Source organism: Ixodes scapularis, unplaced genomic scaffold (genome assembly GCF_016920785.2).
Source record: "Ixodes scapularis isolate PalLabHiFi unplaced genomic scaffold, ASM1692078v2 PGA_scaffold10__122_contigs__length_95168666, whole genome shotgun sequence".
Lineage (NCBI taxonomy): Eukaryota > Metazoa > Arthropoda > Arachnida > Ixodida > Ixodidae > Ixodes > Ixodes scapularis.
In genome coordinates, this window is record NW_024609836.1 from 84,676,309 (window position 1) to 84,693,015 (window position 16,707).

The window sequence follows — 16,707 nt, forward strand, 5'->3', positions numbered from 1 at the left end:
TGTGAATGAAGGATAGTGGGTAGACCTCAAAGCAGCTCGCTTTAAGGTCTACCCACTATCCTTCATTCAGAGCCAATCAGAGCACGGCGTCTTTCTGACGTCACCACAACTCCTACGCAAGAAGCAGACGACAAGCTCTCCGCAGAACCTGCGGTCGTGCCTCAAGCATGTTTGCTCCACGTCTGCAGACAATTTTTTGTGTGATGTATTGGCAGTGGGACCGCGGCTTCGAGACGTTTGCAAGCAGCCGCGCTTCGAGAGCTGTAGTCTGGCCGCTGTGGATGGAAAACTCTTTGTTTTGGCGCCAGTCTGGAAACCGTGGGTTCGTTTCAGCATTGCTTGACTACCAGACGATCTACACACGCCGGCAGCAAGATTGTGGTGCCCGAAACGCGTCTCCGACTGGTGTGTTCATCGCGTCCAAAAAAGCGGTCCCTCCATGACCGCCTGATGACGTCATAGAAGTGTCACGCTGTCGCCGGTCGCGATCCTGGCGGTGTCCCAGCAGCGGGTGGTGGATGTAGCAGACGCCTGTTCTGTTGTAGGTCGCTCTTCGGTGTGAAAGTCCACGGAAGCTTAAGCCGCCAGAAGTTAGGACGCAGTGACGAAAGCGACACTCGCGTTCGCTCGTGCTCTTCGCCAGCATTTCTACGACCAACTGCCAGGATCGCGACATCCGGCAGCATGACACTTCGGCTTCTGTGACGTCATTTGTTGTCACTTGGTGACCACTTTTGATGTATGGGCAGCATAGGACGCTAAACACACCAGTCGAAGACGCGCTCCAGGCACCACAGCAAGATGGCGTCGCCAACAGGCCGCACTTGCGGTGGTTTCATGACGTGGTGAACAAAACCAACAGCAAATCGGAGGGCAGCTGCGATTCGACGGAGATCGGCAGCGCCATGTGTGTCCGACCCCTGCAGGACGCCAGCAAGAACAGTGACAGCGCGTCCTTACACTTCTTTTACTGGCAAAGTGCACGTGCATATCTATGGTAAAATCCATGATCAAATAAGACCAGTGTACCCGCAACGCAATAATAAAGAAAAATCGACGCCGAATGGAAGCAGACGGTTCCGGTGTTCTGTGGTAAACGTGTCCTGCGCGTTACCATGCATGTATTCGAATTCTACTTAAAAAAAAAAAAAAAAAAAGTAATCGTAAAATGGGGATTTTTTTTTTTTTTTTATGTTGACCAGCGCGGGTTATTTCTACTGATGAGAGCAGATAACAAAAACAAATGTGACCTCGAACAGTGTCTGTGCTCCACAAGAACCGGGTTATTTCTACTGATGAGAGCAGATAACAAAAACAAATGTGACCTCGAACAGTGTCTGTGCTCCACAAGAAGCACTTACTTAGAATCTTTACTTCCCTTTCAGGAAAAACTGGTACCGGGTGTCCGTTTTGCGGCGAATTTTTGTCCGCCATTGCGCAAGCTTTTCAGTGCAGGAATTTTACTGCTTAGCCGCCCTCTAAATCTTCGTATGACGAATTTAAAGTATTCACACACGGCAGCATATCTTGCCCAGCCACGTGACACGATGCAAATACCAGATATGTGTGCCGGTAACCGGCCACTACGGAACTAGCATTTCTCAACTCTCTCTCCTTCCTTTAATATTATGTGAATAGTCAATAATAATATTATTAATAAATGAAAAATCTAGCTCTGTCCGGAACTCTAAACTAATGCCGCTTTGCGTATAAGTTTTGTGTTGCTTTGTCCGTCTTGAGAAGCGCAAATAACAACTGACTTTTTTGACCGTAATCACGCGGCGCAAAGTGAATTCCTTATGATCCGCATTTAAAACTCAGCTTTAATTAAGCTTGAATGTGTTTTGTTCATACAAGGTGTGACAGTTTAATTATCGGAATGACTTCAGCGTGACGCTGGGGTCGTGAGTTCGACAAACGTTTGTACACGAGCAGACCCGGACATTCGTTCCAACTTGCGCTAATCTTAAAGGGATACTACAACGAAATTTCGGCGCGCATTTTTTGGTCTATATGTGTTCAAAAGAGCAGTATCACATGGAACATACCAATATCTTGTTAAAAAAGTCTCGAAAAGGAATTTTAAAACGAATTAAACGATTAGCAAAGAGCACCTGGTGGATGTCGCTAACGCCTCGTTTTTTAATGCTCGTCTAGGAACCTTGACAGCTAGTGACGGAGGTTGTCTCGTCTCCGGCCACGACGAGAGAAGGGGGGAAGGAGGAACTCCCCTCTTCCCGAAAATCCCTTTTATGTGTCGCAGAAGTCGCTATTGTCCCCCTAGAAGATTATAGAAGATTAACCCGACCCTCCAAATTCGTACAAAAGCAGCCGCTTCGGTGGCTGGAACGACTAGGCCATCCTCTCGACGTCAGCCTCGCCGTAGCTTTGCTCGTCTTGAGACGACCTACGTCACGACTGCGTCGGATGTCACGTGCTCTAAGCTGGGCCTTCTCCGAGCGCTTGCCAGAGTGGGCCGTTTATAACAAAAAATACAGCCACCAGGATCGAAATACAAACGTGCGATTGTCATTTACGGATATTGTGGATCATATTCAACCTATTTTTGAAGACGACGGGAATATTTCAAATTTCGTTGAAGTATTCCTTTAAACAACGGCCTATTTTGAGCAGCGTATGATGTTGTATCTGGTAGAAAATGAGTGACAGGAATTTAGTGCAACCTATTAACATCAGGCTTTGTGTAAAGATTGGTAAAATGCCAGTGAAAAGGGCGAATCAAGGAAGATCAAAAGGATGTTTAGTGTGAAGGAATAACTGGGCAGTCGCAAAATGCAAATGACCGATGCAGATGTGTACAGAGCTCTCTGATTCAAGATTACGTGTACAACGAATAGCAAAAAAAAAAAAAAAAAAGTTAAATATTAATAGAGAGATGTGCGAGAGATTCTAAGTAACGATTTGGGAGGGAAAAAGATGTTCTGCAAAAATTGTGTACCGCATCTGGCGTGAATTCTGCATCATGACAATCACCTACACGATTCGTTAAGGGTTCGTGAGATCCTCGCTAAGAAATCCATGACAAAAACAGACCTTGCACCCTTTTGGCTTGTCATTACGTCCTGCAATCTCAGGCTCTTTCCAAAAATAATAAACTTATATAGCTACTAAACGTAAACTTTTCGGTGGACATCCACCTGGTTAGGAATGACAATGAAAGAAAGGAAGAACTCTAACCAGAAAAATTGATATGGAGCCCGACGTTTCAAAGCCAGTTCGGCCCCTTGATCACGGGTGTCTGTTTTTGTTCTTGTCGTCGTCTTGCAAATTGCCCGGTGTTTCCTTTCTTTCATTATATAGCTACTACTTTTTTTAAATTTTTTTGTTTACATTTTTGTGCAACGCATCAACGTTAATTCAAAGTATTCCAGAAAACGAATAAAAAGAAATAAATTTGCGGCAATGGCACCATTGCCTGATGACTAAGCCTAGCAAAGGAAGTACAGTATATTTTGAAGGTACAGGTTAGCAAAGCTTGCTTTGAGAGGCTCATCATGAGAATTCAATTGCCACACCTCAATTCTATGACATGCACACGTACGTCATATCATGCGGAAGCCCGCTGTTTATCGCCAAGGAGTGTCCCCGAGCGGGAAAGAAAAAAAAAAAAAAAAAAGGCTGAACATTGCACGCTTTTTTTACAGATGTTCCCTCTATCTCTAAACCTCCAGACTTGTCCTCAAAGGGGAGTCTCGTGGCTGCCCGTGCTGTCGGAAAGAATCGTGCTCTTCCTCTGGAACAGTTCGCGGTAAGCCTGCCTGTACTCGCGGCTCATGCAGATGTAGATAATCGGGTTCACGCATCCGGAAAAATAGAAGTTGAGGTAGGCCACCACCTTGATTCCAGGGTAGTTATCCAGCAAGCGGAACGCGTTAATCACCAGCAGTGGTAGGTAGCACCAGGTAAACACCGTAAAGATTACCAGGACCATCTTCAAGAGCCTGAGGTCCTTGTCTGTCCTCTTTTGATGCCTCTGGATACGTTCTTCGGGCACTGACTGCTCATCCTGCTCTTGCTGAACCCCGAGGCGCTTCAGCAGATTAACCACGAACGCCGCTGACTTGTGGCTGGTGCTGTACTGCCGAAGGTTCTTCTGCGTGTTCCGAACGATCCAGTAGATCCTGCTGTAGCAGACGACAAAGAACACGGTCGGCAGGAAATAGGCGACCATGAACAGGAACGCTTTGCTGCTCCTTCCATTGTGTGGCACAACGCTGCAGTTGCCTATGTCCTCGTCCCAAGCAAACTTCCCCCATACTCCGGCCGTGGGCGCTAGCATCAGGACCACAGTGATGAGCCACGTGCCGGCAACAACTAGGAGGTTGTTTCCAGGAGTGAAGACGCGCTTGTACAGCATTGGTTTCACGATGATGACGTACCGGTTGATCGCGATCGAGATCACGGTGAAGATGGACGTGCCGACATAAAAAAAGCGGCTTACGCCGTAGGCCACGCACAGCCCGCGACTATAGTCCCATCCGGCGTTCCAATAGATCGTCACAGCAAACGGTGTACTGGTAGCACTGAACATCAGGTCAGTGAAGCACAGGTTCACGATGAGGACAGTGGTGGCGTTGTTGAGCTTGGAGGACTTGACGAGTGCCAAGATGGATATCGTGTTGGCGAGCACGCCGAAGACGACCATGAGGACGAGGAAAGCGAATCCGGTTATTAGGGCATCGTGCGGGTAGTCCTTGAATCTGAGTACCTTAGAAGAAGTGTCGTTGACGTCCTCCGCGACATCCGAAGACGTTTCGTTTGCGACGTAGAGTGTGAGGTTGATCAGACCTTCCATGTCGAAGCAGCGGCGACGAAAGAATGTCAGGCGGAGTTTGTGTTGTCTACAACGGCGACAAATCCGCACCCACAAGTTCCGTTCACTAAGGCTAGAAGAGACCGTCGACGAGGTTATCAGGCCGGTACCCTTGTTCCGGCAGTTCTCACACCCTCTTCAGGAAGGTACGTGCTGATTGTCCCGAAGGTACATGCTCAGCAACATACTATATTGTGCCAAAGATAGTGCATTCGTGTACGTGCGGACGTTGCGGCCAGGCTCTTAGGAGCGGCTGTACTGGCTTAGGAGCGGCTGAGGGAGCAACTCAATCCGTGGAGAGTGTTTGCAATTTAATGGCGGACGCCTCCTCGACAGGTTGATCGCAAGTGCGCATGCGTTGCGTTGTAGCGTAACGAGGAAAGCGGACGGAGAGGCGGAGACGCCTACAGACGATCGAATTCACCTCGCAGCTAATTTTAATGCAGACGCTGTCCACACAACGCGTGACGTAGATCGAGCACTGGAAACACTCCACTATATATCGGCCACACATCGCGGCGCCACATTGGTGCCACTGATTAAAGGGATACTGAACCGAAATTTGGATTTCGTAAAGTAAGGCTGCAGAAGTGTTGAACAGCTAGACGGGACGTAGCGCGGAGGAGAGAGAATGGGAATCGTGACGGTGCCTCGGCTCGTCGGCCTCGTCGGCCGGGTTTCAATCGCGCACTTCTTTTCCAGAAAATACGGCGATCCGTTAGAGATATCGCTGTATAAGTGATATTTTTTGGTTATGCAGGTCCCCGCCTATCCGCCCGGCCTTGTTTAGTGAGCTCGAAATTTCGGTTCAGTATCCCTTTAAGGCCCCTGTATACTTACCACTGATGGGCGACTGCTTCATCGTGGCCGACGCTCGGCCAAGGCCTTCCTCTTCGTAGCCCTCTTCGTGATGCTTTCTGCTACTTCTGGAGGGAAGCAGACCAGGTACGGTACGTGGAACGTGTCGTCGACTGGTGTGTATACTCCAGTGTTGGACAAAATACTCGATAGAAGTAGTTAAGGTAAGTTACTAAATACCTGCTTCGTAAAGTATTTTAAATACTACTCAAGTTACTTTCACTGTAAACTATCTTGAGTAGAGTATTAATACTTAGAAATGTAATTCAATTACTTTTGAAGGTACTTCCGCATTGCGTAATCTGTACCGACGTCAGTGACAACGACAATTATACAGCCGCGCAAATCTGGTTTACCACAATGGTTTATTAACACGCAAGAACATAAAACGGAAAAAAAAAAAAAAGTATCGTAGAGCTATTTTACGCAGTCCAACTAGAAGGAGCAGGATATTGCCACGAATGACAAACGATGAGGCGGCGAATAACTGAAAAAACTAAAGGTTCAATGGGCGAACTTGTTAGCGTCGCAGGCGTAGATGTCGGCGAAACAGCAGGATCGAGCGCTGGGCCGAGGCCGACTCCGGATCGTCACGCGGAGCACCTTTTGTACCCGTGTGGGTTTCTGGAACATTCGGCGTAGAACGTTCGGCGCGTAGAACATTCGTAACTTAATCAGACGACAAGGCTCTCGAGCACACGAGAATGTCAAGTTGAAAGAATAAATAAAAGAAGAGTCCGCTCCCTGGGTACTGAATTCGGAGCCCTCGCGCGAGAGCCAAGAACAATAGACATTCGGCCACGCGCTCTTTTTTATTTTTTTTTTTTTTTTGTAATTTAGTTACGCGTTTGCTTGGTAACGCGCGTAGCAATGGGAAATTGTAGTAGACCGTTTCCGCAGCCCGCTAAGCAGCCGAATAGCGCTCCGTAATTCGCCACAAGACCTTGAACTATGCAGACAAGGCTGGTGGCGCGCATGCGCAGCTGCGGCGTTTTCTTCGCGGATACCGTAGCGGAGGAGAAAAACGGTCTACTAAAATTGCCTAATATCACTGATACATGTTGCAAACCATTTCTGGGACAACAAGAAAGAGGTCGCTTTAGCTATTGGGGAGGAGATCAGACCGTGGCGCCCCAGGCGGTTAATTTTAGAACTACACGGATGGGGACAACGAATACAATAGGGAGTTTTAGTGGACCGTGTTACCCCCTCCGCTAATCCTCCGCTACGAAGAAACCGCCACTGCGCCTGCGTGCCGATGGCCTTGGCTTTAGAGTTCCGGGTAGCCGAGAGGCTTAGCGAAGTAGGAAACACGGTCCTTCATGTGCGCCTCGCATAGTGATGCCGACTGCCTGTTTCCCTTTCCCCCCACGCCATTTTGTTCCTCATTGTTTCCCCGTGCGTTTCCCGTGCGCCGGAAAGGGGCCTTTGTGTCCATCGGTCCCCTCATCCGAGGGGGGAAATGCTAATCCTCCCTCCATGGGTTCCACAACGCTGCTCCGAACTTGTGAGATAAGCTGCTTGTTTCCAGGAGGGTTATGAGCCCCACGGATTATAGCCGAGACCAAAATGGCTGCTGGTTTGTCGGCGAGTGGTATTACAAAGGGTGTCACCACCCTAGCAAAGCGCACATGAAGGCTCCCTAGGTCTACTAAAACTCGCTAATGACACAGCACTCGGCTGAAATAACCTAACGCGGCGTCAGCGTTCGAGTGGAGTTCGTGTTTTCCGGTGCACGGTGCCCAGCTCAGCATAAAAGCCCTCAAGCTCGCATCCTCTTACTACTGCTTTCGGGAAAGATCCGGCACTTCGCTTATTATTAGTATTTTTACATTACACTGCTGTGCCCCGCGCTCTACTAAAAGGAGATAACATGAACATTCCCACAAGGCCTGTGGGAATGTGCACATGCCTTGTGTTGGGTAAACACCGAGGCGTGGGGGCAACAAACGGGTCAGAGCGCCTCGCCAATAGTGACGTCGCTGAATATCACGTCCTGCGGCGCACCTTATAAATTATAATCCACATGAACTTGGGATACGGATATGAGTGAATGGGTAACAAAGAGAACCCACATTATAGCCACGCCAGTGGTTTAAGTAGGTTGCGTTCAGAAAGGCACTCAACGTTTGCGACGCTTTGTTGGCATTTTGAGAGGTCATCCAGCTCCTAGTTCCTTTCCTGTCCTGTTCTCTGCAGGCTTATCAATGTTCGCTTACAGACACTGTTCGCGAGAGCAATAAGTGACGGACTGACGACAAAAAGAAATAAACGAAAGAAAACCTTGATGCTTTGCCGTAGCAAAGTCAAATATGCAAAAAGCAAAACTTTTTTTTTTTTTTTTGTGTGTGTGTGCACTTTATATATTTTTATTTATTTTTTTGACACTCGGGTCTGCATTGTTGCCGTAGGTCGTTTTCCGGTCTGCGTTGCGCCTCAGTGTGGCTATCTTTACTGCAGTAAAAGCACCAGTGTTTGAGGATTTTTGGGGGGAAGCTCTAGGAAACAAAAGGCGCCGTTGGGAACGCGAGGGGAAAACCTTGGTTGTACGAAGTTTATCGGCAAAAAAGCGATGTTTTCACGAGCTCAATCGAAGTCCCCTTAGCTAATCGGAGCAAGCAACAGGACTTGGTTGCTGGAAATAATGTTCACGTTTGCTCGTGCCACGCCCACGCCACATCATACCGAAAAACTCGGAAAATGGCGGAATGTAAAAAATGTATTTGAGATGATGAGTACAAGACACTCAGAAATGTAATTAAGATAGAGTATTAAATACTCTCGATTAAAAGTATTTGCAAGATACCAAAATACTTTAAAAGGTATACATTTTAAATACAGTATCTTGAGTAGAGTATTTGAGATAGGCACAAGTCTGGACTATACTGTCCTATCCCGCCCATATGCATTGAATGTGGTCCCGATGTGCAACAATTATTCCGTCACACCGCCGTGTCAGGCTGTCGAATATTGGGCTCCTGGTGGTTGCTTGTAGAAATGATGGAGACGAGTTGCAGCAGAACAGACGTCTTCCACATTATCGGCTCCGCTGCAGGTTCGCGGCAGCAAGAGCGTGACATTTCTATGAAGTCGACAGGCGGAAGTCGAGGAACCAGAAATAAGGACGCGGTAAACGTGTTCGGCGCATGCGTGACGCCGCCATAACTTCAGTTAAGAGGAGGCAGGCGTCAGTTCTCGAGACGACTCGTGCCGTCTCATGCTCTGAACGCACAGTGCTTCGGCGAGGTTGTCCCACGTGCCAAACGACCGAAGTTCCCTCAATGCATTGCGGCAGCGGCAGCGTAACGAAACTGATATACGTGATATCCGTGACATCACGGATATACGTGATATCCGTGATGTCGGTGTATTCAGAGGTTTTTGAGTTCTTCTCTTCACAAATAAGTTCGCGCTTGCCCACACACCAATTGTGGACGCTGTATGCACGCAGAAACCTGACTCGCATGTAATGAAGCGTCTTGAGCATGTGCTGCATTGCGCAGTGTCGACAGCAGCGTTATCTTAGCGATGTGACGTCAGAGTCGTTCGCTGTAGACGTTTCAGGTTCATCTTTTAACTTAGAATACCCCTTTTTTCATGTTTTTTTTTAAGGAAGTATACATTTATATAATTTTACCTCAAATTTAAGGGCTAAATAATTAAGCAGTTGACGGGATGGTTCGTCTTGGCATCGCGGAACTTGGATTTCCGCTAAATGATTTAATAAAATTAGTTTTAAATAGTATTAATTAAGAACTAATCTCGGGACACGGTTTTCCGTGTCCCAATATGGCCGTCCGGTGGCCGCATTCGCGGAGCCGGTAAACGTGATCCAGCAATTGTCACAGAGATCAGTGGTTACGTCCACCCCAGTGCACAGCTGAACCGATTGCAAATTCCAAGCGTAAAGGGCACATAACAGGAAACAAGCCAGAACCAAAGATGCAAGCTGAAGATGCCAACACAAAGCAAATAAAATAAAAAAGGAAAGGGTCAGAAAAAAAAAAATAATTAAAGACGTTTACAATTGTACAATAAAGCGCAGCTCTTAAGAAGAAGGAGGAGAAGGTATGCCCTTCCGCACCCTCCCCTCCTCTCCTCCCATTTAGCGGGAAATTTTCGTTAAATTTTCCGCTAAATTCAGCGGGCAAACTGAACTGGTGTTGTGGTCACGTGACGTCAATTTCAGGCTAAATTTAGGCGGTTACGCCGACGCCGCGGAACACAAAAAACAAGCGCCTAAAAAAAAAATATTAGTGCAGTTGCAAATGGTTACTTCGTTGCGATATGAATGTGGCATGATTTACCTGGGTCACAATACCATCATTCTTTTCAACTCCTCGGAATGGAGGCACTGGGCACTCCTGGAATGGCTGAACTCCACCATTCCATTCCTTTCTTAAATGTGAAAAAAAATGGCAATTGACAGCCACACTGTTACCTGAATAAGGCAGCATAAAGCCATGCTGACGCTATCAAACGCGGAGACGACTGCAAAAGTACGCAAAAGCTCCTTCAAAGCACCCATCCTGTTAGGCGCTTTGTGCGTGGTAAAGCGCTTTGTGGCACTTGGTGTCACTGCATACATCGATCGCGCAATCAAGCGTGAAAAAGCTCGTGATTCGCAACAGATGCCAAAAATGAAAACCCCCCATTTTCCTCACAAACCGACTGTCATACCCTCCAAGTGCACAGGTACATGGTTAGCGAGCTGTTTGTTTGCCTTCAATTGTCTAGTTCGTGCGTGGCACAAGAAGAACCATTCTTGCTTTCTGCTTCGACTGCTTGCGCAACAGCACGGCTAGTGCGCAGTTAGAAGCGACGCCGGGTATACCTGCCCCAATGGACCTTTTTCCAGTAAGGAGCGCCTCATGACGGTTTCGCCGCCTACTACAAATGGAGGGCAACCGGACTCGCCTTCTCCCATAGGAACAGATTAGTGTCGCAAGAAAACAGTGCCCCCCAAGAATGGCGAAAGGGCGGTCAAGGTCAAGGGAAAAGGGTGTGCGCGTGCGCAGACGCTTACTGGAAAAAGGTCTATTCTCCATGCACGCAGCACGCAAGAACAGAAAGGTGCTGACAAAGAGCAGTCGGAATACGGCGCCAGCACAAGAGACTGTAGCACCATATTATGGTACTCGTGGAACCTACCCCAAAAAAACTTTTATGTATGTTGTACGATTCTTGCGATTTCTTAACATACGCGGTCCAATTTTTCGTCTTCCAGGCAGAAACTAGACTACCGGCTGAGTTGAAAGCAGGGAGTCGAACCGGCCATTAATCCACTTCGGTTCGGGTTCGGGTTGCTTTCATTCTGTTACGGTTCGGTTCTGGTTCAGTGGTGCTTTTGAAATAACGGTTCGGTTACCGGCTCCACCAAGCGCGAACCAGTTCAAATTGATTCTTGAAAAAAGTCCACAGGTCCCAGTCGTTAAAGGTGAGTTCAACACGGCGTCATCTCCATTAACATAAATTACGTCATCAGAAGCCGTTCTGAGGAAACGAGAGCAAAATAAATATAAGCTTAATTTCGTGTTGTGATTTTGAATTTTGAACGCGAATGCCGCTCTATGAAAATTACGTGGTTATAAAGTACAGTACTCACATGTGAAGTCAATCAGCCATCACGCACAGTGACACCGTGACCGTATAAAGCGAAGGCCGGTCAAACGATGATTAAAACAAGAAAGGAAACAAGAAGACAACGGGCAACTTGATGTTTCTATAAAACGCACACACAAACAAATTTTATTCAAGCAGCGTCTAGGCGACCGACGCCGCATGCAGTGTCGAGCTCGTCGCGGCTTCGCCTCTTGGTGCCTCCAGATTTTGCCATCGCAGAACAAACGCGCCGTCAACCGTCAACCTTTTGCTTTTATTTTGATGTTTATATTTGCGTTCCTTTTACTCGAGGAATGCTGCTTAGAAGAGCAGGAAAATCACACGTGACACCCTCCAATCTATGATTTGGCTCCAGTGTCTCGTAGCGTCCTTTGCGGTTCACCGTAAGGTGAAACGAAGTATAGAAGTGTACGCCTCCATTCCGAGTCGTCGACGCCAATTCGTGCTGGGCATAGACGTGAAGACACATACTTATTTGCTTCGTTATTAGTGAGCTGACACCATGCCGTCACTGCCGTTTGTTTAGTCAAAACTGAGCCGCTGACGCGACCGTCGCGAATATTTAAACGACTTTGCGTTGCCACCCGCAAGAAGGCGCAGCTCACATTTTATTACGCTGAACCGTTGCCAATGAACTGGTAACCGCCGCACGATATTACGGTCCCTTTCCGGTTCAGGTATACAATGTCGAATGATTGATTTCGGTTACAGGTCTGTTTCGGTTCAGTTAAGAATAACAGTTATGCTCCGATTTTCGGTTCGGGTTCCTTTTGACACCCTGGTTAAAAGCTGCACGCTAATCGCGTATGATTACAACAGCCGCTTGGTCGTGCTTCGCGGCGCCAGGAACGACATCTTATCCGCCTAGATCTGCCTATAACTATTCAGTTTTAGTTACTTCACGGAGGGCGCGCCATTTTCATCCTCGAAGGGGCATAAGCGGTGAGACAATAAAGTCGTCATTCACATCCAGTGCAATGATGCTGTTTCAAGAGTCACTTACCATGCGCTAGTGAATTGCGCCATCAGTCCGTAGGCCCTATAGATGAAAATCGACACGGCTTGCATAAGAACCGAGCCCATTTCATTCCGTCCATTCCGGGCAAAAGGGATTTAATTCCATTCCCCCTCCATTCCCCCTCAGCGATGCCGCCATTCCATTCCCATTCCATTCCCATTCCATTCCCATTCCATTCCCATTCCATTCCGGGGTCGCGAAAATGCGGAATGATTCCGGAATCGTTTCAACTCCGAAGTGGCAATTCCGCAACACTGGACAATACCGCTTGTCATGCAGGTTATTCCAGTCCACTATTAATCGATAACGGCATAATGGAGTAAAGAAACGAGACAGATGAAGCGAAGTAGCTTACACGCGTTATCAACGCGAGCAAATATGCGATTGGGTGGAAATAGCAATTAAGTTCTGACGTCATTGTTATGAATGATAGTAGATCTTGTGAAAGGGACAGGCGTGATAATGTTCTTCTGGATGTAAGTAGAACGAGGTTAGAGTTTGTTTTTAGTGAAGTGATACTGGTGTCTCAAAATAGGAATTTGAATTTAGTAACTTATCTTAAGCACTTTTCTCGAGTATCTTGTCCAACACTGGACTTTCAGCTCATATTGCACGCGGGATTCCCCTCGATGCGCAGTGCAATATCCGGGATAACCACGAGGCCTCCTTTCACGGAAATGTCTATTGTGTCCGCAATAAATGCGCAGGAGTTCGAGGGTTCAAATTACACTCTTCCCGGTGATATGGACGTACCTTGCGTAACACTCGCTGTTTTCATACAACGAATCTCAATTATACTACGCGACAGGATTCAAATACCAGATTTTGCTTGTCCATGCATGCAGAGCTGCACACTTCTTGAATCCTGACTTTTTCGTCATAAAAATGACATGGCGGAGCCAGTGGCGTAGCCAACCATTTTTTTCGGTAAAGGGGGGGAGGGCTGAGGTGGCTGGGATTCTTTTACTAGGGGTGCGGAGAGGAGGGGGTTCAAAATGCATATCTATATTATAGGGTCGGCTGCATTTCGGGGCGGGGCGGGCTAAAGCCCCATTAGCACCCCCCCTGGCTACGCCCCTCAGCTGGCTGCAGAGTGAATATCTGGCGGTACGCATTTAAAGCATGAGTTTTTACTCGTAGTTTGAAAGTAAGCTTGAATGTGTTTCGTTCGGATATGTGGCGCAGATACAAATCCGTTATCATGCGGATACGCGCTGTCTATCGTACGAAGAAACTCAATGAACCGAAAGAAAAAAATTCTGAACGAAGCTAATCCTTTGACGGAAGCACTCTCGAAATTTCTACAATCCTCCAGACGAATCCTCAAAGATGAGTCTCACGGCTGCTTGTGCTGTCAGAGAGAGTCGAGCGTTTCCTCTGGAACAGTTCCCGGTAAGCCTGTCTGTACTCTCGGCTCATGCAGATGTAGATGATCGGGTTCACGCATCCGGAAAAATAGAAGTTGAGATAGGCCACGACCTGAACACCAGGGTAGTTATCCAGCAGGCGGAAAGCCTTCAGCAGCAGCAGTGGTAGGTAGCACCAGGTGAACACCGCGAAGATTACCAGGACCATCTTCAAGAGCCTGAGGTCCTTGTCGGTCCTGTTTTGGTGCCTCTGGATCCGCTCTTCGGGCACTGGTTGCCCCTCCTGCTCTTGCTGAGCTCCGAAACGCTTCATCAGATTGGTAACAAACGCCGCTGACTTGTGGTTAGTGCTGTACTGCCGAAGGTTCTTCTGCGTGTTCCGAACGATCCAGTAGATCCTGCTGTAGCAGACGACAAAGAACACGGTCGGCAGGAAATAGGCGACCATGAACAGGAACGCTTTGCTGCTCCTTCCATTGTGGGGCACAACGCTGCACGTTCCGATCTCGTCGTCCCAGGCGAACCTGCCCCAGAGTCCAGCCGTGGTCGCCAGCATCAGGGCCACAGTGATGAGCCACGTGCCGGTAACAACTAGGAGGTTGTTTCCAGGAGTGAAGACTCGCTTGTACAACATCGGTTTCACGATGATGACGTACCGGTTGATCGTGATCGCGATGACGGTGAAGATGGACGCTCCAACGTTAAAGAAGCGGCTCACACCGTAGGCGACGCACAAACCGTGGCTGTAAGCCCATCCGGCGTTCCAGAAGACTGTCACGGCGAACGGCGTGCTGGTGGCGCTGAACATCAGGTCAGTGAAGCAGAGGTTCACGATGAGGGCAGTGGTGGCGTTGTTGAGCTTGGAAGACTTGACGAGTGCCAAGATGGATACCGTGTTGGCGAGCACGCCGAAGACAACCATGAGGACGAGGAAGACGAATCCGGTTATTAGGGCATCGTGCGGGTAGTCCTTGAATCGGAGTACCTTAGAAGAAGTGTCGTTGGCCTTCTCCGAGCCCTCTGAAGACGTTTCGTTTGCGATGTGGAGTGCGAGGTCGATCACGCCTTCCATGGCGAAACAGTGGCGACGAAAGGATGTTAGACGGAGTTTGGGATCTCTACAACGGCGACAAACGCACATCCACCAGTTCCGCTCTTTGGCAGGAAAAGACCATCGACGCGTGTATATCAAGCCCGTGATAACCCGGGTTCCGGCTGGTCCGCCATCATCTCCAGGAAGAAGAATGAGCTCATGGGCACCTCTCGTATACGAGCTTGTTTATACTCTATGTCGTAATGCTGTGTGCGACTCTCTATCGCATTTCAAATCAAGGTGGAATGGACGCGAAGGCATATTGTTAGTGCCCAGACTCGAACCTCGAATGAATATGTTGGCTTGCTTCGTATTATTATTTCTTTTTCTGCTTTTATGGTATATAGCTGCTTATGACCGGGTTGTTAGTAGTTGAACACTGTGCGATGAGAAACTGAGGGAGAGGAGAAGACAAAAGCGAGCGGAGTCGTCAGAACGCCAAGCTCCGATTCAAAACGATTAGTGGGTAGACCTAATGCTAGCAGCCTTTGTCTACACTGCACTCGCCGAACGCGTCCTCCTCCTCTCCCTCACTTGCTCGGCGAATAGTCTGTTGCAGGTTTAGGATAGCATGACTGCACCTCCCATAAAGCTGTCTGCTCGCCGTGATTGGTGGTTTCCTCCTCTCCAGAGTTCACACTGCTAAGGTGGAAAAAGTGGAGGACTTTGTAGGAGGAGATTGTCCTAATCTGATTTTTACAAAAAACAAAAACAAAAAAAAAACAGAACACCTTTGAGCTGGAGCTGTTATTGAATATGCAAAGTTTCACGGAAAGAAATCATCACCTACAGATGTATTTTGTGCTGACTCAAGACAACACATTTTCGTCGGAAACCAGACTCTTTATTTCTCTTATCGATACCACGCTGCTGCTTGGAAAATCCCCCGCGCCCGGCCGGATTTCGACCCCGGACACCCGAAAGTAGGCACCCCAAAACACCAAACTTACAGGGAAAAAACAAAACAAAAAAATGTCTTACAAAGCATTCCCGAATCAGACAAAAAATAAACCTAAAAAATACTGGACCCTAAGTCGTTGCGGATCGGATTAACGGAGCGTTTTAAAATAGCGTTACTATAATGTAGTTACAGTTATGGCGGCAATGGGTTAACGTTGTATTCCTGTAACGCTATAGGCTAAAACTCCAGAATAAAATATCAATGAAACGCCACAATAAGTTTGCTCTCCAGATATGTTTGAGGTCAGCAGTGAAGACACTGCAGTTCAACCAACGCGTTTCAACGAGATCTCTCTTTTTTCTTTTTTCTTCTTTTCTCGTAACCATGCCGTTTCGGGCTGGTCTTCGGCGTCTTACGACATACCAGTCAGAAGAAAAACAAAAAAAAAAAAAAAAGCTAAATCGCCGAACGAAGCCGGTGAAAATGAGTATTTGCGTACGAGCGACTGTGTGGAAAGTTGAAACGCTTAAAAAATAAAACATTCGGTAAAAAGCAAAGGGCATATTGAAAAGGAAAGGGAAAAGGGGGGTAAATGCCTCCATGAGCACTAGTCACCATCTTAATTCTAGAACCCTGCGTAGATAACAGTTTCATCATCCGCATCCGGACCGCGTCCTGCCCGGAATCCGCGCATTCGCGTTACATCATTCAATGAAACGCAAATATATATATATATATAAAAGTGACGTTGTTTGCATATATTTATACAAGAACTCTCCGAGTCAGAATATGGTGAAAGTCATTTTATCTTATTTTGTTTTGTCGTATTTGTATTATAAGCGATCATCCTTCCAGAGAGACTTCGCGTCGCTGGAAAGATGATCGCAGTTATGAGATTGTCTTGGGAGTCTTCCACACACTGCCCCAAAAATGCGCTCATTTTTTTACATTTATTTTTAGCAGACGCGTATCTACCTAAACATGAAAATCAATAAGGGACACACCAATAATATT

General features: G+C 47.5%; 2 protein-coding genes across 2 annotated transcripts; both read right to left on the minus strand.

Moving 5' to 3' along the window:
• Positions 1 to 3,700: 3,700 nt before the first annotated feature.
• Positions 3,701 to 4,816, minus strand: LOC115315020 (G-protein coupled receptor moody-like). Its single transcript, XM_029974271.4, has one exon. The coding sequence runs from the start codon at positions 4,814 to 4,816 to the stop codon at positions 3,701 to 3,703; it is 1,116 nt and encodes a 371-aa protein (XP_029830131.3).
• An 8,839-nt stretch (positions 4,817 to 13,655) lies between these two features.
• On the minus strand, positions 13,656 to 14,771 carry LOC8033196 (G-protein coupled receptor moody). The gene has a single exon (XM_042288616.1). It carries the CDS (start codon positions 14,769 to 14,771, stop codon positions 13,656 to 13,658), a length of 1,116 nt encoding a protein of 371 aa, XP_042144550.1.
• Between the last annotated feature and the right edge of the window lie 1,936 nt (positions 14,772 to 16,707).